The 24066-nt window shown below is 37.9% G+C and overlaps 1 protein-coding gene across 2 annotated transcripts in view; it reads left to right on the forward strand.

Annotated features, from left to right (window-relative positions):
* EXOC3L2 (exocyst complex component 3 like 2) overlaps window positions 1-24066 on the forward strand; it is a 640637-nt gene that overhangs the window by 578902 nt on the left and 37669 nt on the right. For both annotated transcript variants that reach the window (XM_044062610.1, XM_044062617.1), the window contains 2 exons: window positions 15106-15241; window positions 22694-22816. In XM_044062610.1, coding sequence (XP_043918545.1) covers window positions 15106-15241; window positions 22694-22816 — 259 coding nt within the window. The remainder of the gene's footprint in view (window positions 1-15105; window positions 15242-22693; window positions 22817-24066) is intronic.

Genomic DNA, 24066 nt, shown 5'->3' on the forward strand with positions numbered 1-24066 from the left:
CTACTCTTTCCCATAACTTCATGCTGTGACTGATCAATTTAATCCGTCTGTAGTTACTACAGCTCTGCACATCACCCTTATTCTTAAAAATAGGTACCAAAACACTTTTTCTCCATTCCTCAGGCATCCTCTCACTTTCCAAGATTTCATTAAACAATCTGGTTAAAACCTCCACTGCCATTTCACCTAAACACCTCCATGCTTCCACAGGTATGTCATCTGGACCAACAGCCTTTCCATTCTTTATCCTCTTCATAGCTATCCTTACTTCCTCCTTGCTAATCCACTGCACTTCATGATTCACTATCTGCACATCATCCAGCCTTCTCTCCCTCTCATTCTCTTCATTCATCAGCCCCTCAAAGTACTCTTTCCATCTCCTCAACACATTCTTCTCGCTTGTGAGTATGTTTCCCTCATTATCCTATATCACCCGTACCTGCTGCACATCTTTACTAGCTCGGTCCCTCTGTCTAGCCATTCGGTACAGGTCCTTTTCTCCCTCCTTAGTGTCCAACCTTTCATACAACTCTTCATATGCCTTATCCTTAGCCTTTGCCACCTCTCTCTTTGCTATGCACCTCATCTCCTTATACTCCTGTCTACTTTCTTCATTTCTCTGACAATCCCACTTCTTCTTTGCCAACTTCTTTCTCTGTATACTCTCCTGTACTTCCTCATTCCAGCACCATGTCTCCTTGTCGTCCTTCCTCTTTCCAGATGTCATACCAAGCACCTTTCTAGCCATCTCCCTTACTAGCTCTGCTGTAGTTACCCAGCTATTTGGTAACTCTTCAATGCCACCCAGTGCCTGTCTTAACTCATCCCTGAACTCCACCTCACAATTACACTTTTTCAATTTCCACCATTTGATCCTTGGTGCTGCCCTCACACTCTTCCTCCTCTTCTTGAACACCAATGTCATCCTACAAACCACCATCCTATGCTGCCTAACTACACTTTCCCCTGCCACCACTTTACAGTCTCCAGTCTCCTTCAGACTGGCCCTTCTACATAAGATATAATCCACCTGTGTGCTTCTTCCTCCACTCTTGTATGTCACCCTATGCTCCTCCCTCTTGTTAAAATATGTATTCACCACAGCCATGTCCATCCTTTTCACAAAATCCACTACCATCTGACCTTCTGCATTCCTTTGATTAACACCATACCTACCCATCACTTCCTCATCCCCTCTGTTCCCTTCACCAACATGCCTATTGAAATCTGCTCCAATCACCACTCTCTCACCCTTGGGTACAGTCATCACCACTTCATCCAACTCACTCCAAAATTTTTCTTTCTCATCCATCGCACACCCAACTTGTGGAGCATATGCACTAACAGCATTCATCATTACACCATCAATTTCCAGTTCATAAACATCACTCTATCCGACACTCTTTTCACCTCCAAAACACTCTTAGCATACTGTTCCTTCAGGATAACTCCTACACCATTTCTCCTCCCATCCACACCATGATAAAACAATTTGAACCCACCTCCGATACACCTAGCCTTACTCCCCTTCCATCTGGTCTCTTGCACACACAATATACCAACTTTCCTTCTGTCCATCATATTGGCTAGCTCTCTCTCTATACCAGTCATACTGCCAACATTCAAAGTTCTGACCCTCACTACCACAGTCCAAGCCTTTCTCCTCTCTGCCTGCCTTTGGCCATGCCCTCCTCCTCTTCTCCTCCTTCAACCAACAGTAGCCCAATTTCCGCCAGCACCCTGTTGGCTAACAATACTGGTGGCGGTCGTTGTTAACCCAGGCCTCGACTGATCTGGTATGTAAATATTTACTGGTGTCTGCATGAATGATTTGGTGATGTTTTATGCCGGATGCCCTTCCTGACGCAACCCTCCCCATTTATCCGGGCTTGGGACCGGCACAAAGAAATGCAATGGCTTGTGCATCCCCAGTGGCTAGGTTTAATATAATATTAATAATAATAATAATAGTAGTAATAATAATAAAGTATAATTAATTGTCATTACAATATAACAGAAGAAGAAGAAGGTGCACATATGCTTCTGGAGTATTTGCATGCATTCCAGTTATGCAAAGTTGCTGAATGTCTGAAGTCTGCAGTTTAATTGCTGTAATTGTTTCTACTTGTAATGGTAAGGGATGTCACATTGTATAAAATCATAATTATCTTCAAGGTCAGACCTTCTTCAGCAGTGATGTACAGTTTTCAAATTTAAATGTTGTCAGCTAGAGAGACAGTGCAGTTACAACAGATTTGTTTGACTGAAATATGCATTATTAAATTGCTTGCATTTTTCCATATGTATCACTGTAAAATTAGAGTGCATTGTAGTTAATGTGAAATCTGTGAGCAGTCTAAGTCGATATGTTACCACTTCACATTAGCGACTCTTTACTGATTACTAGTTCCTACTTCTTATGTCATCGTAAGTCACCAGAAATGAATAAAGCACATCATGACAACTAGGATGCATTATTTTATCCCTGTACAATTTTAAAGCATTACACAACCCAGACAGCCATTCAGCAGCAAAACGACATTGTATAGCTATCTTCACAAAATGGACGTGTATGTTGAGCTAGAAGTTTGCTTTTTGCTGTCTAACATGCTAAGGCTGTAGTTTTTATTTATAACTGTGCCCCACTGATGCTGTCCATTGTAACAGATAACCATAGAGGGCACATTTCCTTACATGGGCAGGTTGTGGTAAAGATTTTCTTTTTTTATAAAGCCATTGCAGAGTATAGCTCTGAAATGTATTAATTTCGGAAAACCAGGAATCCAGTAATAAATTTGTACTGCCGCAGACTATAGGAGCATGCTTTCTGATACTCTCTGAGTGTCATGAGTGTTATAGAAAGTCTTCATTTACTTTTCCATGAATTGCGTGGATGGAGCATTGCCTTCTTAGATCTCGTTCGTTTAAACTGCAAGCTGTTACAACTAGTTGCACAAGCTATTATTACCCAAATCTAGAGCAACGAGTTATTGTAAGCAATTATAGAGGGGTTTATAATTTACTCATTTCAAAGTTCAAGCTTATAATTAACATACTCAAATTTTAAATAGCACCACCAAGTAGTCCACAATTAGCACTAGGTGTTTTAAAGTGGGAAGTAAAAAAATAGCTATTCAGCCTTATTTTAAAATTAGAGACACAAGCTGCACTCCTGGATTATCTTGGAGGCTTATTCCATAATACAGCAGTCTTTGTACTGAATTATTTACACTTTAGGAAAATGGTTCAACTACCAATGTAAAAAAAACATTTTATTTATCTATCTATCTATCTATCTATCTATCTATCTATCTATCTATCTATCTGTCTATCTATCTGTCTATCTATCTATGTATCTGTCCATCTATCTGTCTAACTGTATGTCTAGCTATCTAATCTGTTTCAATTTTTACTGGTCACGTTAAGTAGCTCGTTTTCACTGAAGGCCTTGGCAGAAAGGCTCCCATACCAATTGTATGCAACAGATATAAACTTAGCAACATGTCCAACGTAGGAAACTTCTGTAATATAACTCTTGAGAATAGAAGCATCATATTATGGAGCAACTATAAGTATATGTAAGCACACATACATATACATTGTATAACACTAATATTGACATATATTTGGCTAATGAAATTGTGGGAGCATGTAATACTACAGGAAAAGTGGAGATGCAAATGGGAAAGGAAGGACTTATAAAACAGAAAGCAAGTTACATCAATAAGGAAGATGAATGAAAAATAAGTGGTAGCAATACTGTAGGAAGTACGTATAAGTCAATAACCTTAGGTGTATAAGTCAAATAGAAAAATGAAAACCAATGAATTGCACAGAAATAATATAATACATTGCTATAAGACTCATAACTACAGAGATATCTTAATGATGAGAGGTATATAGTAACCATGCTTAGTGCAAATTTGTCTTTTATCATGTTATATAAGGACATAATCAAGGTTTAGTTAGGTATTCCTTTAGTCTGGCTATAAATTCTTTGACACAGGTCAAATGCTAACTGGGAACAGAGTTCCAATGTTTAGTAACAGATACTGAAGAAAGTGAATAGCTTTAATGATTTTGACTTTAAGGTAAAATAAGAAAAGGGGAAGTCAGTATAATGACATTACCTGAATGAGATCACACTTTGTCACTACCATACAGGAGAGGGCCTTTGCTAAACTTGGGCCAGCAACATGGAGTCAGCTACCCAGAGAAATACATTCTCTGATAAAATTGGATGGCTGCAAGGCTAAAGTGAAGGAAAATCTACTAGAAGAAACTGTCTGTAATTGCTTTCTTGTCACTGGATAATTTGCTGAAGGCTGGTAGACTTACTGTAACTAGAATGTGTACAAGTACTGCATATAGTTCTTCTGTACTACTAAATGAATGCTACCCTGTAAATATTGTAACTGTTGTGCACATTTCCACATTGTTTGAACTGTTATGAAGGGTGTTGTTTCTTACTCCCCCTGTTCTATGTGTATTTCCTTTTGATATGCATTTTTTATTTCATGACATACAGTGTATTTTCACTTTTGTTATCTTTTGTATGTACTTTGTTGCTCTGAAGCTTGGGTCGTGGCTGAAAAGGGTTAATTTTACCAGTCCACTTACCCAGTTACCAAATTTCAAATAAATAGAAATAAATCGACATTTAATGTTGCTTTAGTGATCTTGGTGGCCTAAAGCAGGATATTTATTAGGTCTGAATTGTACATTCTGGATAGATTCACAACAGAAGACTGCAAGAGTATATTGAATTTCAAGGCAACCCATTTTCTGCAGTAGGTGACAGTAACGAGTTCTTTTAGATAAGTTTGCAGCAGATTTGGCAGTACTATTATTATAATGTTTTTAATTTTTTAAGTGTTTATCAAATTTGCAGCTGCATATAAAGAGTATGGAAGGTGTGTGTGTGTGTGTGTGTGTGTGTGTGTGTGTGTGTGTGTGTGTGTGTGTGTGTGTGTGTGTGTGTGTTTGTTTGCAGTTTTTAGTAGTTTATGTTCTGACAAACAGGATTTTGTTCTGTAAAACATCCTTAATTGATTAGTGTTTGGTACAGCATAATAAGTGTTATTGTCAGTAGCAGCACTGTAAATTATGGCAGAATTGTCAGTGTATTGTACTAAAGTTGCATTTATAACAGTTTTGCACATGCAATTCATGAATATTTTAAAGCATAAAGGACCAAGAATGGATCTTTCAGGCCTAATTCTTCTTTCAATTGTTTTGCCACTTAAATGTTAACCATTATGAAGATTGTTGAATAGCTGACTCTCAGACAGAACCCGCACATTCCAAGTAAATGTCTCACTTTCCCATAAAAGTTTTTTACCAATGGTATCCCACAGAGTTCATTACTAGGTCCACTCCTTTTTTGGCACATGCTGCATTGATGTCCAAGCTGTTGTTAACATTTTCCAGCTAACTCTACATATCTTGGTGTTATTGTTATCTGTACAGCTGATACCAAAATCCTACAAGACAGTCTAGCCCACACAAATTCCTGGTGTCAAAACTATGAACCCAAGCTTGATGCAAACAAAAAGAAATTAAAAAAATGAGCATTGCACTCTTTGGAAAATAAGAACTCATCTGCACATACTGCATAAATGCTAACCACCTCAAGGCTGTTATCACCATTAGAACAGACATAGTCAATGTCAGTGAGCTCCCGTGTGATAACCCCCCAAAGCTGATATTGTCATTAGAAGAGACATAGTCAATGTCAGTGAGCTCCCGTTTGATAACCCCCCAAAGCTGATATTGTCATTAGAAGAGACATAGTCAATGTCAGTGAGCTCCCGTGTGATAACCCCCCAAAGCTGATATTGTCATTAGAAGAGACATAGTCAATGTCATTGAGCTCCCGTGTGATAACCCCCCAAAGCTGATATTGTCATTAGAAGAGACATAGTCAATGTCAGTGAGCTCCCGTTTGATAACCCCCCAAAGCTGATATTGTCATTAGAAGAGACATAGTCAATGTCAGTGAGCTCCCGTGTGATAACCCCCCAAAGCTGATATTGTCATTATTGTCATTAGAAGAGACATAGTCAATGTCAGTGAGCTCCCGTGTGATAACCCCCCAAAGCTGATATTGTCATTAGAAGAGACATAGTCAATGTCAGTGAGCTCCCGTGTGATAACCCCCCAAAGCTGATATTACACCCCAAAGCTGATATCATCATTAGAAGAGACATAGAGATATATAACCCAGGTCCAAGAAAGTTACTGTTCCCCTCTACTCATTCCTCTACTCATGCCCATACTAGACTTTAATGCCCCTTTTGACATTTACCTATTGAAATCTATTGTCTGAACAAAAAAAAATGTTTCCTAGCCGAGAAAATGTTGGCCATGACCTCCTTAATTTATACACTGTATCTAAAATCCCTACCACTTAGACCTCTACTTGGACTGCAAGGCTGTTATTGACCTGGTTCTGCTTGACGTCTTGCATATTAATGAACTCTAATATGATTAATACCCACTTTAGTTGTCTTAGTTTACATTACAACAATAACAGAACCTATTGGTGGGATAAGTATCAAGACCTACTGCAGATAAATTTAGTTTAACCTAATTCAAGTCGTTCAAATACGTGTTTGAAAAATAATTTCAGAAGTATTTTCTTAAAGATCTTCCCCAAGATACAAGTTAAGCTTATGGATTGATGACTACCAGTGCCTTTTATATTACCTCTTTGAATATAAGAAAACCAGATCTGATCTCCATAGTTATTTCTTGTCACAATACTGTTAATATTGGATGTTAAGCTTTCACCAAGTCTCTTTAGTCAAATGTGTTGGATACAGAGCTGTATCATGGTCAAATGGGGCCTTAGGCATGGTAATAGATTAGGGCCCCCCAAAGCAGCCCCTCCTGCAGCAACCCTCTACCCCCCTCCCCTCAGCAGTAGCCTTCTCTCCAGCCATCCCAGTGTTCCATTACTTGGCTATTTCTCCTCAGTTACCAAACATTGTTCAAACCTGTCAGTGTGCATACTGTTTTCTTATTTACTTCTACAATGATTACAGATATTGAAATAAAATTGCACAAACACTGATAGCCATTTGCTAAACAAATAATACATTTTCAGAATGAAAACAGACTTAGCATATCAGTAAACTTCTCTCCCCTTGATATTCACATTCATTGAAATGACCCACATTCAAAGAAAATGCATCTGGCCAGTGGAGAATTAAGTTTACCTTTGGGCTGTTTTCAAACCATAGGCTCCTTGCACACATTTTTAGGGCCATGCATAAATGTCTGTGTTCTTTGATTCACCTTTCTGATTGTACTAAATTATCGTCCTTGTATAATACAACACTACTTGTTAGAATATGTTTTAGATTTCTAGCTTTGAAAATTCTTCCATTAAGCAATGAAACAAAATGTGTGAACCAATAGTAACAAAATTAGCCATTTTAAAAAATTACAACCATAAAAGGCCACTCAAACTTTTGTCATTACAATCCACCAATATCAGTCAGTAAGCACAATCTCTGCAGAAGTAAACGTTATCTGAATAATTCCACATTAAACAGATCTGTAACTAATCGAGAGGTTGCTACTGGCAAGCAACTTTACATTTCAGTGTTTCATCTACAGATTCAGTGCCTGCTACCCTTGAAGAATTAATTGCCTGTTACATTATAAAATTGATAAGCTGGTAATATTGCAATAGGGAATAACTGACAAACTGACAACAAGTTTATAGTTACTAGGCATCTCATACAAAAGAGGACACACTCAGAAGTACAGAACCCCTTCCCCCTTAAAATGTACCAAATAATCAGCAATTGAAAGGGGACTGCAATATCAGCTCTCTGTATAGATGGTGTGGGAGTAGAATCCACAGCCTTTTGCACCAAAGGCAACTATGCTACTAACACTGCTTTCAAATTCTACAGCACAAACAGTGACTGCTATTTGCTAACAAAAAAAAATAGTTAGCTGCACATTGATGATCAATAGTAGACCTCTCTTCCCTTGAAACTCACAATTCCATGAAAATGCACCTACTGTCTCACATAGCAATGCACACACAGAAACACACCTTCTGTCTTATACGGCAATACACACATACACACACACACACACACACACACACACACACACACACACACACACACACACACACACACACACACACACACACACACACACACACATGCCTGCACTTACCTTCTCTATAAACAGAACAGGTAGTTGAAATTCAGTGTGTCAGTGCAGAATGTGTTTACATCCATGTTGGCACACACGGATGGTTCTCCTTAAAGGAGAAGATGACACCACAGCGGTGTCAATAAGTTCCTTTTTAGCTAGTACTATATGCAAAGTATTAGCACCCCTTGCAAGAATGCAGAATTACTTGTTGGCAACAATAAAGAATGGACTCCATTTCCAAATATTTCTGTCCCTACTTCACCAGGTTCAGTGTCTCATCATTTTGATGGGAATTTGTAACACTTGTTAGAGTATTTTAATTCTTATTCCAACCGCTAGTTAACATGTCCATGAAAATGTCTTGCATATCTAGAGGAATATTTCATTGTCTGCATCTAAATTTATTAATCCAGACTGGCAATTACTCCTGGCAATTTAGTCAGTGGTTCTCTGAAGTAAGAGTGCATTTTCCATGAATAAAGTACAGTAATAGGGTGCTCTATTTACATTTTGCTTTGTAGTAAGATTCTGAGCTAATACTCGCATTTTGTCTAATGGTTCATGTTGCTTTTAACATGGCCTTGGGTTTTTCATCATGGGAGGTGACACTGACAAGTGATTCATAAAAGCCCATTCAGCAGTGTAGCTTGCAGTGCTCAGGTATGCCTAATGGTGCAGCTAAATAAAAAAGTGATTCAGAAGTATGGATGTGCTTCATGACATTGAATCAGATTAGAACCTCATTGCTCACCCATTTAGTTGAAACAGCTGTGGATGGGCACCCTTCCAAGCAGAGGTAGAAAGAACGTCTGGTTCAGATGTACACACACACACACACACACACACACACACACACACACACACACACACACACACACACACACACACATCCCTGTTTACACATGTACACACACACATATACAAACACAGATATTACACAGAACTGCCTACCAGAGTGGCTATGAGCAGTGAAAGATGAGCAGAGCAGAGCTGTTGTGGTGCATTCAGCTCTTTCTCCACTTAATGTTCACTACTTATACAGCTACATAGATAGCAATGGCTGTTCATGGCTGACAGTTGTATATACGTATCTACTCTCTGCACTGTTCTACCACAATCTTTGACTCACCATACTAGGCAGGGACACATTCAGAGCAGTGCTCGTAGAAGTGCAGGGACATGATTTGCATAGGCCATGTCCATAGACTTCTCTATTTACATGTGGCTCTGATAATCCTCACCTCTGAGTAGTGCATTGTTACACTACTGTGCACTAAGTGGTCTGTGACTATGCAAGGATGTTCTGTACGTCCTTCTGTAGTTCACTTAGGCTTCCTTTCAAATGATGACTTGCCTTGCATTTTTACAACATTATATTACAGTATATGTACATACCAATACCTTAAACACTGATGATTAAAATACTTTATTTCAGACCTTTCTGGTATCTGTAGCAGCCTCGTTGTTTTGTTTATCAGAGTTTGAAGAGGCTGCTGATAATAGTATACCATTACTATGCATCTCACTGCAGTTCTCTGTTTGACCACAAACAATAGTGTATGACTGTCATAACATTTGCAACCTTATCAAATAACATCTACATTCTATAATAACAAATCATATTAACAGTGGAAACAAGCAGATTACCTGAAAATGCAGAGTAGTAAATGGCAATGATCCCTCACAGTCTGTCAAAGGTCAAGTGGAATAATTGCACCATGTGACTCTGAGGTAGGCATTCTACTGAGTCAGTATCCAGCAGTTACTCACTGAGAAGGTCTAGATGAGTTGGAAATATCTGACACCTTCTTACTTTAGTCAGCAATGTGTTCAGGGTATGAGCAATATGTTTTATGCAGTAATCTGCCTTGTTATAAGTAACTAAAACAAATTATGTTCATTGAATGTCAATATAGCAATACCTACAATGCAGGCATTGCTGTCTACAAAACCTTCAAGGCAGAGAAAAACTCTAGCCGTAGTACCTGTGTAGTTTTCATACTGCAACAGCTCAGTTAACCCAAGGAGAATAAAGTAGTTTAATGAAGAAAGTAACAGAAACAATTGTGGGAGACATGCTAGTTGCAACCTAGTGACAGGAAGTAAAGGTAGTCTGTACTGTGTGAAGCAGAAAACATTTCTATTCATACCGACTATTCTGACAGTGTGGATCACCATGTCCGTGTGTTGGAGAAGTCAGCACATTACATTTCTCTTATTTTGTAGCTCTTGAAACCATGAGTTTCTTACAGAACTTCAGATTCATTTCTTTTCTTTTCAAATTTGAAGTCTTAAAATTTGAAGTTTATAATTTCATTCTGTAATAAACTTGACATGTTAGACAAATTACATTTAGTGTAACATTGCATGTCACAAATGCATTTCATAAATAGGATTATATACAGTGCTGAATATCCCCACTTTCATTTGAAGTGTTTTCTAGAGGTGGAATATGATTTGCTGCATCATTTATACTTCACAGCATTTGTTACCTAAATAAGCGACACATTGCAAGAAGTATGTGACACTTGTTTAAATGTGAGAGTGTGACTACAGCAGAGTGCATTAGAATAGCTGTAGTAAGTTGTTCATATGCCAGAGCATATTTCATTATTAACTTTAGGATGGTACACAGCAGCAGCAAAATGGACAATCTTTAAATAGTATGACAGTAGGTCTGCTTAATGAATAATGACTGTAGACTCTGCTGCACTGTAAGGTTTATGGCAAACTACTGATTATTATAATTACTGTAAATTATTACTAAAATTAATTATTAAAAGATACTAGTGCCATTCCATAAAAGTGGAAGCAGACTGATGCAGCAAGCTATAGCAAGTGATTGTATTTATTGATTTACTTACTTACTGAATTTAAGTGCTTATTAACAAAGTATTTGAAAATTAAGAATATTAAATCTATCTCAAAAGATAACACCGATAGAAACGTTCACTTATCTAGGTGACATCACTTTGTGGTCTTTTACTACTACATAAACTCATATGCCACATTGTCAGTGGTTAACTTGCTCATGGCTCAGCATCTTAAAGCATCAAACTGCAGCTACATTTGTGGAAATAGGCGGTGTTGGGTAGTGCTTAAAACACCTGGTATTATACACTCTACTGTGTAGAGTAACAACATGCAGTGTTGGGATGTTACTGTGCAGTTATAGTTAGGGTTTTAAAAACTTGCTTTGAATGTATTATTTTCTGAGTTTCTAACTTTTGGAAAATTCTAACAATTTAGGCCATAAATGCACTTTTTCTAATGAAGTAAGACTATTTATTCCAGTGCCATTACAAACAATTGATATTCTGATTTGAATAATAAATAATACTGGCTTGCACTGTTGAGTGGTTATTGGAAAATGCAAGGCACTCATGTCATGTTTCTACAACTACTTCTTTCTTGCTTGAGTTTGTAGTTAAAACTATTACTGTTGGCTTAGCAATAGCAACTAAAATAATGTTATCTATATACCGTATTCTGCACTGGAGAGATAATGAATGTAAAGTAATCTTTTCTCCCGAAAAAAAATAGAAAACTGCAATTTAAGAGATATAAATGTAAAGGGGTGGAAGCACAGTCACTTTGTCAAGCTCACTGTTTAATGAAAAGCAGGATAATACATTTTTTACCTTTAACCCTTTTGGGGAAAGAAAAGAAGATGATGTCATCAAGAACAGTATGCCGAGCATGGAGAACTGGTGAGATCAGGCCAACAATGTGAAAACTAAAGAGATCTGAAATAAATTCTGTACTAGACAAACCATGTTTATAGTCACATGGGGATTTGTTTACTCTTGTGCTCTGCTGGCTTGCATGCATGAATGACATGTATACCATATGTCCAAAGGAGTATCTTTCAAAAACTGCAAAAAAAAAATGCTTAGTGGTGAGGATGTTTTAATATGAGTAACTTCCTCATTCATTTCAGTATAAATGCTAATGCCTCTATGAAATGTGCTACTCTAACTTTTGGTACAATAAAACATGTAAACAAGGTTTACCAATTCTTGTCAATTTTAGAAATCTTTCTTTGTGAAAGCCTCACTTAATTAGATCATATCATCATACTTTAACCTCCTATGAAAGCTTGCAACAACTCCTTTCTATACTCTTTCTCAATCAGTGTGGGTTTAGTGATCTAGCCACTGATGAATGTAACCAAATGACTGAACTAAATGTCCCTTCCCCTGTATTGTTTATAGTAACACGCTGTGCTTCTTATAGTACATTTACTTTTGATTCTTTTCTTAGCCTTTAAACTGCACCTTATTAACTTTGTGACTCTGTACTCTACTTTATTAACATGTATATTGTGTTTACTGTATTTGCTATACTAATCTTTGTGGAGCTTTTCTCCCTGGACATCCGCTGAAAGTGGGGTCCATGCCCAGTTGGACTTTCAATAAACAAATGTAAAGTAAATAAGTAAACTCGACTATCATAGAACTCTTATGGTGAATACCAACAAAATTAATCAGGATATAAAATGAATAATATATTAACAGAAATTATGGATTTTTCACAGGATGTAGGAGGAAAATAATGCATTATATCATTCTGTGGTCTGAAATGTGTTTGCTATTTTTATCAGGATACCCTCATGCTGTGAAGTCTCTCGTACTATATGTGTCGAAGGCTGGCACTTCACAGTCATTGGATTATTAACAACTGTATCAACACAATGCATGCTTGAAAATGCTGTAAGAGTATGCTTTATACCATGAGGCCTGGCAGTTAGTGCAGATGATGAAGGCTCTGAGCTGTTAATAGACTGCTTTCTTACAGTCAAAAGCATAGGGTCTGAATCCTTCTATCTCTCTTTGCTTACTGTGTGACTTTGAGTAAGTAACTTAAACAGAGTTCTAGTATGAAATACCACAATAAGCCAAACGGGTGAAAAAATTGCTCAAAAAACAGAAGGTGGAAAAATCAATATTAATTATTTTTGGTAGGGTAGCGAGCCACCCTACTTCCCCAAATATCAGGGGCAACCCCCTGCACTCCTAAACTTATGTATAGCAACTCCACATTTGTACCAACTCAAATGAAGAAATCTCCCCAAAAACAAGTCAGTCACTGCCAGCACACACTTAGAAACCCACAGACAATGATGGGAAACAGGATTCAGTATTATATCTTTCATCTTTTTTTTTTTCTACATGTGGCTGACTCTTGTGTAATTTAATTTTAAACAACTGTGGGAAACCCATTATATTGACAGTGCTGCCAGGCAGCCAAGAAAAGGGACACGTTGTCCAGTAGAGTTACCTGTCTGGCAAATATATACGTTCAAATTAGTGTAGCTCAAATTCTGCAGAACTCTTGCAGTTTAAGAAGAGCCATAGCATATTTTAGAAAACTTCCAGTGAATTTAATAGAAGGATGATAAATTGTTACTGAGGCTTATATATTAAATACAGTGAAAAATATTACTACAAAACATTTCTGGTGTGGTATGTTTATTTTTGACTTGGGGATTTCATCAAATCTGCAAGCTCTATACTACACTTTAGAAATAATTTATTTTTTTGTAGTTAAATTTGCTACCAAACCTTAGCTGTGACAAAACTGGACTTTAGAGTTTATGTTTTGGGACGTTACATAGTTAAAGTTGTCTTCAAATATCAGAGTGCAAAATATGCCAAAAGTCATTCAAGCTAGTACAGTAGAATTCACATTCTGGGGATGATAACTAACCAGCCCCAAACATTTGTAGATTGCAATAAGATTAGGCATATTTGTTTCTGCTCTTTTTCCCCATACCAAGAAAATTTTGCCCATCAATTTTCAGAAATTAATTTTGTGCCTTGCTGAAATTCATTTGCATCGTACATCTGTACATGTGATTCATGTGGTGTATGTATTTACATGTTACTAACTTTTCAGATGGTACAGGTAGACATGCATCAAATTCAGCCAACCTTGCTGATGAGAAATGTCATGCTCTGTCTTCATCCTGTCTTTTGTACGTGTTAATTCTATGATATGATCTGCAGCCATCTGTTAAGAGTGACACTTTTATAGTACCACATCAATGGGTATATGTGTATGTCTCTGTGTTTGTGTACCCATGTGTATTACTTACTAACCAGAGTTACAGGAACGTGGCATTTTTAACTAGGCCATGGTGGTATATGCACAGGTGCCTGGGATCCCTGGATGTTTCCACATAGAATGTAGCAGTTATAACAAAATATAACTGCTTATGATTATAAATACTTATAACCCATATCTTAGGTTTAAAAGTAGTGAAGAGGATGCTAAAATTCATAACCCTACACCATATTTGTTATCTACCCACAGGCTTAAATCGCCCTCAGTCTTCCCCCAGACCCACTCTGCCGTACGTCACTGTGCACACCAAGGTACATGAAAGCCATCTGCAGTATATTGTATGAGAACGGCAGGACTGTTGCGTGGCATTCTAGATAATTTCCCCAGACTTACTCTCAGTGTTTTCACGCACTGGAGATTAACTTCAAAACCGATTTCCCTTTGCTTGCAAAATGTATGAATGCTCTAAAATCACAGATCCCATTGTACATGCTTTTGTAATTAGAGATAATACAGCAATGTGATGTTTAGATATCTCCGAGGTAATGAGAACATGCTGAACAGAAAAAAATAAAATATATGATACAATATTTTGTTATTCACAGATTAGATTAAAATAATTAGTGTTTGCTTGGACAGATAATGTTAATATTTATGAGAAATACTAATCCTGCAAAGCATCCAATAGCCTTTGAAGACAAAATGTTCTCATTTCTCTTAGTACAATACATCTTAAAGCATCATACTGGTTTTTTTCAGCATGTAATGAAATTATATTGGGGGGGGTTTAGAGCATGATGTAGATAGTCTTTACTGGTGTAAAATTACTTTATGACCTGTAATCGTGCTTTTTTTCAGGGACTATGTGGAACACCTAGCCAGTTTTAATCCTACCCAAAGTGAAGAATTAAGAAAGTGTGCAACTGCTTCCCTTGATAAAGTTGTGAATCTTGGAAACCAAGAATTAATCAGCCAGTTATTTGAAGATCTGAAGGTACACTATTATTGACAAAAATAAAGTTTTGTTAATAAACTGTGGTTCTTTGCTCCTTTTGCTGTTCATACATTGACAAGAAGACTTCATATATACGCATACGGTGAATGGAAAAATTACTTTTACAGTGATTTTTTCATATACTCTATTTTTATGCATTTTGTGTGATCCCACCAAGCTTATGGTCCTTTGATGGAGCAGACCCAGGGTGTAGTTATACTGAGTGAAAAAAATGGCTTTTATATTTAAAATGTCCACTGCTTTTCATTGAAAATTATCAGTGGATCTTTAATTATTGCTAATTCAGGTAGACAGGACTTTAGTTTAAACTCTTTCCTGCCAGACTGCATCTAATACCCTCTCCTGCTTCACTGCAGGCTTACTTGTGGATTTCAGGTGCATGGTCTAGTTATAGAATGCACAGCTTTCTGACCTTCCCAGTATTAATAACTATTCAGTCTGCTGAACCACTTGAACTGGGTAACAATCAGACATCAGGTTGAACTTTCAAAACTTGGTGCATACCACATCACCTAGTTTTGTGTCAAGTCTGCATCTGTATTCAGTATTAAATCATCCAATCAAACAATAAATAGAAAATTACAGTAGAGTGGATTCGTACTAGGAAAATATAGAGTTTATTTTCCAATACAACAAGAGGCTTTCTATACAGATATGGGTACTTGGCTTTATTGAAAAGGTTATGACAGTGCAAATTACATTTACTAAATTTGTATAACAGAGTGGAAGGAAAAAGTACCGTACTATAGAAGTAAATCTTAACATCTTAAAGAGAATTGATGCATCCATACCTAAAATAAATAAGTGGACTATAATCTACTTTCTGCATTCAGCTGAGTACTGTATACCCTTTGGTGTATGCCTACCACATTGTGCCATTGTGTTGAATTGAACATTGTATACCCTTTGGTGTATGCCTACCACATTGTGCCATTGTGTTGAATTGAACACTGTATACCCTTTGGTGTATGCCTACCACATTGTGCCATTGTGTTGAATTGAATACTGTATACCCTTTGGTGTATGCCTACCGCATTGTGCCAACATGTTGAATTGAATACTGTGTACCCTTTGGTGTATGTCTACCACGTTGTGCCAACATGTTGAATTGAATACCGTATAACCTTTGGTGTATGCCTACCACGTTTTGCCATCATGTTGAATTGAATACTGTATACCCTTTGGTGTATGCCTACCACATTGTGCCAACATGTTGAGTACCACAAAAGTTCAGGATGTGCTCTGGCTTCTAGTGAGAAATGTCAGGAGAGTTCTTTGAAAGTCAACTAACAGTTAGATTTTGTTTCAGTCATCGGAAGTCTGAGCAGTGTCCTATATTAAGGTCATTACTTGACCCCATAACCACTCTTGTCATCCAGAAACATCACCCATCCATATAAAATACATAGCGATGACATATGTATTTTAATGTCATAGTCCAACTTAATTGCCGTTGGGAGAACAAATTTATTTTCCTTCTTTAGGTTGAAACTTATTTAAGAGCAAATGTTACTTAAAATGTATTAAAAAAAAAAACATTTGTCTTCTAATCTTAATTTGTTACAGCTGAATGATGCTTCCAGATGCTTCTGCAGTTACAAATCGAGAGGGTGAGAGCAATGTTGTATGAGTGAGGACTTGTATGAAAGCAGAGGACTCCTTGTTTGTGTGTGTGTGTGTGTGTGTGTGTGTGTGTGTGTGTGTGTGTGTGTGTGTGAAAGAGACTGAGAGAGAGTGACAGCAACCTTATGTATGAAAGCTGTGCATGAGAGAGAGAGAGGACGGGCTCTCTGTAAATTGTTGTGTTTTACTTACTTTTTTTAAGTACCATATTATTTTTGGATATATATTTTTGATGTAAAATGCTTCCTCCAACACCATTAACATACACTACAGGAAGTTTGAAACTAGGCGGAGGAACTATTTTATATCAAAAATATACAAAAAAAAAATACAGTACTTAAAAAAAATAAGTAAGTATAACACAACACTTTTGCGGCAAGCCCATTCTCTAAATGCAGTAATCCCCTCCAGGGTGTGTGCTAATGTGCAATAACGCCCTTCCAGGGGTGCAAAGGCCATCCACCTGCTGTGTCAGGCCTCATAACACCCCTGGGCGGGTGTTAATTACACATTAACACACACCCTGTCGTGCATTATTGTTTAATTATTTGAAATGTGAGGACATGATTTAATCCTGTTAAAAAGATTAGGCTCCACCCATTGGAAGTTACAGTGCAAACTTCCAGAGCTCCATTGGAGCGAATGAGTTAATAGTTCATCCAAAATGTTCATAGGTAATTTCTAGGCTATTGGTATTTGAGAATTTAAGAATCCTAGCCTTACATTTCCATGGTAGCTTTTAGCTTTATATTGTTTGTACAAATAACCTAGAGGCAAAGCAGAAAAGGGATGTAGTGGAACATTTACATGTTGTCCTCATCCATCAGAGACAAGTCTTCTAAACCAAGGGAGACTCTGCAGCTACTCATCCAAATCATGTTTAAATAGAGTAAGACAAGTACTTTGCTTATGTGGCATGGAAGGTGGTTCCACATAAGTGAAATTGTCATAATATGAACCTCCAGCATCTCCTGTTTTTGTATCAGAACAGCTTGAATTCCAATAAGCAGGTGTTTATGATACCATTGAAATTACAAGCATGCAGTAGGTCTGACAGAATAGGGTCTGTTGAGGCACTGTAGATGAGGCAGAGGTGACCACTCAGTAACCTAGATGATACCAAAAATAGGGACAAGGCTTTGAGACAGTGTCCATAGCTTTTATGGTTTAGGCCCCTGATTTTCTTAGTCAGTAAGCACTGTGGTCATTCCAGTTGTGACAAGTGTTTGGACAAGTACATATTGAATGGAGCATTACACTCAATGACCGGCTGAATAAGAACCAAGTACCGTGGAATGATAATATCTCCAGGCCAGGACACTATACCTTTGAATTTAAGTTCACATTTCCCTTTTTTTTCTTTACTAATAAGAAAATCTGAAATCATTTTTATACCATAGCCCTATACAAGCCACATATACAAGATTTATGTTGGACTACGGAGACCAGCATGGCATATTACCACTTAAGCCTTGGTACTGAGCAACTGTGGAAATGAATATGGCCAAAAGTAATGTACAGCTGTGACTTACAATAGGGAATGCGTCTGTGTTGCAACAAGATTGTAGGAATTTGCCATCATACAGAAATTCACTCCAAAGGAACCACAGCAAGCTGGTGGCTTGTACAAGTGGAAGTGGTTGTCAACTTCATGCAAAATATAGCCAGAAAAGAACATTAAAAAAGATAAAAACAGTCTGCTGCAGTAAGGTCTGTAACATACTTCACATTGCAATATGCACATGGAGTGCACTATGTATGTACTAATTAAGTGAATAATTAATTTATTTATTGATGTTTGATAACTGGATGGTTGAGCTAGTCTAGTAATCCTTTCCATCCATTACTCGGGTCCCAAAGAGCAATAGAAATACTACAGTTAAGTATTGACAGCAGCAGTATTACATTTTTACACCAGTAAATTGGGTTATCACCTGTATTTCTAGGTAATTAACATGAGCATAATAAATGCAGAATATCTAGCCATAATCTTTAATAGTACAACTTAGCATATAGTTTTATCCAGTGTCCTCAAAGCATGAACATTAAGATTCTTTCAGCAGATGCTCTTTTAATGTTGTCTTAAAGCAACTCAGTGTTTCTTCTATTTCTGCAGGTAGATGAGTCTATAAAGAGATCACTAATCTAGTGAGTTCATAGTTTCATAGGTTCATACTAGGCTATCTGCCCTAGGGCATTTATAAGCCTAGCCAGAGTGTGTTTGGCTTTCGCCACCCATTTTAAATTAATTTTGCTATGCCCTTTTTCGAGGTTAGTATACTGTGCCTCTGTCTAACAGTGACACAGAAGTTATACCCGGGGTAAACCTACGATCTCCCATCCACTCATCAAGATTCCTCTTGAAGAGAGTCAATGAGGGACTCTGCCTAACCTGGAATGGGATTTTATTCCAGAGTGAATGGAGACTCTGGGTTATGAATTTGTCCCTCCAGCATGTCCTATTTATTTCAGTGCTGAGGTTCAAGTCTCTTGAGCACGTAGCTTAATGGGATTTGGATTTTCTGAGGTGCAGCATGTCCATTAATTCCGGGATGGACATGGCTTTATACGTCAGGCACAGATCGCCTCTGAGCAGGTGGTATGCCACTGAGTAGATCTGGAGTTTCTTTAACCGGGCAACATATGGCATCTGTTTGAGCCCTTTGATCCTCTTGGTGAGGTACTTTTGGGGTCTTTCCAGTTGCTGCAGGTGTCTGGTAAGGTACATCCCAAAAGGGGCATTTGTACTCAATTATGGGCCTGATGAGGGATGTGTAAAGAGGCACGATGACCTCCCCTGATCTAGATGTGAATCCCTTCATGATTAGGTGGGCTATATCAAATGTTTTTCTAACCACTTTGGCCACGTGGTTGTCAAATAAGAGATTGCTATCAACTTGGGTCCCCAGGTCCCCAATTACTTCTTCTGTACTTAATGGATTACCACCTATGTGGTAATTTGTGGGCACTTTGTTTTTGCCAAAGGGGATGACTATACACTTTTTGGCGTTTAGCTTGAGGCCATGGCTCTGGCACCGGTTGTCTGTTTCTATGAGGCCCTTTTGGAGGATGCTTGTGTCGGCTGGAGAGTCTACTATGGCGCCCAGTTTGCAGTCATCTGCGAACTTGGTCAGCCACAGTCCTTCCATGTTGGCCTGTACCTCCGAGAAATATATACCGAACAAGAGAGGTCCCAGGACTGAGCCTTGTGGGATGCCACTTGTAACTGGTTTGGAGTCTGACATGGCTCAAGCAATTCTAACCATGTGGGTTCTGTCCTTGAGCCAGTTTGCAACCCATCTAGTGACATAGGGGTTTATATTTAAGCTGGTGAGCTTATCTGTAATGCCCGAGTGGGGTATTGTATCAAAGGCTTTTGTGAGGTCCAGGTAGGCTGTGTGGACCACCTTCCCCTCATCAATGGCCTTGGTGACTGTTTCAAAGAAATCAACCAGGTTTAAGAGGCAGGATCTGCCCTTAACAAAGCCGAACTGGGTAGGATCCAGTGTCTGTAGGTCCCCAATATCTTTATTTATGAGGTCCATGATGATCCTTTCCATAGCTTTGCAGACCAAGCTAGTCAGGCTTATGGGGCGATAGTTTCCAGGATCCGTTGAGACACCACCTTTGTGGAGAGGGACCACTGTTGCTGTACGCCACTCTTTGGGTAAATATCCTGTAGTAAGTCTGAGATTGAATAGTAGTTTTAGGTTTGGGTTTAGCTCTTCTTGGAGTTCATGTAGGACGCAGCCCAGGACACCATCTGGTCCCATTGATGCTGTGTTTTTTGCTTTGGAGAGGGCGGCTCTTACCTGAGCATCTGAGGTGTCAGGGGGGCAGCACTCTGCTGGGATAGATATTTGCCCTTTTGGTGGGGAGGGGGGGGAGAGGTTTGTGCTGAACCTGTCAGCTAGGATGTTGGTTTGGTGTATTTTTTGTCATTTTGGACTAATTCTGAGCATATCTGGGAATTCCCACCCAGGTTCCTAACATAACTAAAGAAAGCCTTGTGATTATCTTTAGTGTCCTGTGCAATTTTTCTCTCAAAGCTGGCCTTAGACGGTTTTATGAGTGCCCGTAGTTTTTTGCTAATACTGATCAGAGATGCCTTCCCTTTTTGGGATTTTGCTCTATCATGTAGTAGCTCCCTCCTTCTATTGTATAGTTTGTTTATGGCTGGGGTCCACCAGACAGGACGTCTGCCTTTGGAGGATTGGGTCTTGGTTTTATTTGGGATTGCATGATCCATGCATTCCTGAAGGTGTTCATAGAATGTATAGATATGTCTTGAATATTTTACACCTCCAGTTCTTTTTCCCTAATCTTTGTTTGTTTTGTGGCTGGATCTAATTAAGGCAGAAGTATCTTTGTGGCTTTTTCTAACTGAGTAGGAGTGTTCCCTTAAATGTTTATTTTCTCTGTTATGGAAGACATTGTAGAAGTGTTATGATTTAAATAGCATTGAACTGAGCAGTAGGGTCTCTCTAGTTTGTATTAGTAGCCAAGTAATTTATTTTATAAAGACACAGTGATGTGTATAGATGCCAGGTTGCATAATCTGCAAATTTTCTTTTCTACCATTTCTAATCTCTGGATGTTAAAGCTAGTTTTGAGAGCATGCAAAGGTAGGCCATATTCTAGCTTAGGACTGAGAACATTTTTAGTTATTACTTACAGGTAAATGAAGGCTGGAAATTTTGTAAAGTTTTTGTAAAATTTTCTGAATTGCGTAGGTAAGAATTTTATTAATAACCTGTTCAGTATATTTAATAAAAGTTCAAGAAGGATCCAAAGCCATGCCAAAATATATTTATTCAGTTACATTGGATACTGTACATATCAGAGCTGTAGCTAGCTGTTCTGATGCCATGCTGTGTTACTCAATCTGGTGCCCCCCTGAACTTTAAGATGAGGACAGAAAACCAACTTTCTCCTTTTCTCCTTTGTAAACTCTAAACTGCAGACAGTTTAGTACAGTTGATCAGGTTGCATTTTGAAAGGCCTTTGAGCTGTGATACAGAGGTAATAATATTAAGTCAATAAGCAACCCTTTCCCTCAGTTTTTGCACCGTTTCCAACACACATGTATCTATTCTTACTTCCTTAAAAGCACTTCCTTTTATGATTCACATTTAGTATTTGTAGCTGCCATTATTTTTCAAAGAAACTATTCTTGTCTTAAGAAATTAAAATTACTGCTTAGGTCCAACTAGTCTATATCCTTTCCACCTTCTTATTTTAATCCAATATGCTGACAAAAGATTCTAGACTGATACTCTCATGGAATCGGGAAGTTAGTATTATGTAGTAATATGCATAATGAGGCAAACATCCTCTGCATCTTTTACAAATTCTCAGCGAGTTCAATTTTTGGGGCATTGAAAGGAGAGAAGACATTTTGACTGTAACTTTTGGATGAGGGAAAACAGACTGTGCATTATTATACAGGCAGAAGGAGTTGATTAAACTTATTTTAACCTCAGAAACATGATACCTTTGTGGGAAAGCAGAGCCCTCCAGGCTAATTTAATGATAGTAAACAAAAAAAAAAAAATCATGAATAAAGTTGCTTTTTTTGCTTGACTATTTTGTTCAACTTACATAGAGATGAACAAAATACATATCCTTCTAATTCAGTGTCAAGATTTGCAGATTTTTCAATGTGGTATAAACTCTTACAGTTTTCAAATAATGCATCAGTAATGTTTTAAGTTTTGCTTGCAGTAATTCATGCCCATCTGAAACAGAATTGCATTGATTCTTTAAAAAAAAAATCTTAAAACCTTGACCCTCTCGTTGACATTTCAGCCCTTATTCAATAAGCTGATGAGAAGAAAATGGCTAAACAGCTACGATGCTTGCAATGAAATGAAGTCAACAATTAAGGACCACTTTGACCGGTTCAGAAAAATGAAGAAAATCCCTTATCAGGTATTGCTCTTTTCTGGAGGTGTAAAATGTATTTTATGTCATTCTTCATTTCATGACAATCATATTTTAAATATAATGTCCATAACACAAATTACAGTGCAAATTCTGTATGTTAAATGTCTTAGCATTTTGCAGAGAAAGTCCGTTCTATATTTATCTGTAAGCATATTCAAGGCATATCTATACATTCTAGCTAGCACACTAAAGGGCAGATGCAACGGGTCTACTTTAGAACAACGAAAACGCAAAATGTCGAGCGTTCACATGAGCGAAAAATTAGGAATTTCATAATGATTTTTTGGGATCGCAGTACAGTGAAGATCGGAATATTTGCCCTTTCCTCACTGTAGTGCGATCTCAGAGTAGGAATATATATTTAGCGGGGGGGGGGTGAAGCCCCCCCACAATAGCTATTTCGAGTTCCTGATTATTCGCTCATGTGAGAATTCGATAGTTTGATTTTTCGTTGTTCTGACACAGACCCGATGCAACTACTCTGAAGAACATGACTTCAACTTAACAGAGGGTGTCTTTACTGCCCTCATTTTCTGTCTGCCTTTATAATTCAAGATGTGTTTCTATGATAGCTTATTTTATATTGTTTCAGAGAACTAATATGGCATCTATGTAAAATGTCCAAAAAGAAGATGAGCATAGCTCTTTTAATGTATGACGAATTTGTCTTCTTATCGTTGTTATTATTAGTAGTAGTTGTATTTGTTTATGTTTTCTGCATGAATATGATTTGAGGGATCTCATCTTCATAATACTTATGTTATAAAAGGGAGGGAAATCAACTAAATTAATTGAAAGAAATTAAAAAGACTGTCTCTGTGGCACAGAAGGACGGAGTCCTTACTGTAACCTAGGATGTTCTTTGTGTTTCACTGTTGCAGTCATCAAATTTGGGTTATCTGCCTGCAGGTAGCCCTCAGCCAGCCTTAATACCAGTGTCTTCGGATTCCTGCGTTGGATGATGCCTTTTCTTCCATGATGTCATGTTGTCAGGGGTATAAAACATGCAGCCAATGCCATTACATCAGTCTTCTTGCCATGCGTTGCCCGAAGCAGAAGCAGTTCACAAGTGCTGGTCGGCTGACTCCTGAAATTTTTGTTTTCGAGTTTCAGATATGAAGTCTTCAAAAAAAAGATAAGTATCCCATTGGGAATACTTTTTCTTGCTCCAACTGATGTCAGTAAAAGTTAACAATTGCCTTACCTGTGGAAAGCAAATACCTCATAGAGATTTT

Source organism: Protopterus annectens, chromosome 1.part0 (assembly GCF_019279795.1).
Source record: "Protopterus annectens isolate FY-2018-M chromosome 1.part0, PAN1.0, whole genome shotgun sequence".
NCBI lineage: Eukaryota > Metazoa > Chordata > Ceratodontiformes > Protopteridae > Protopterus > Protopterus annectens.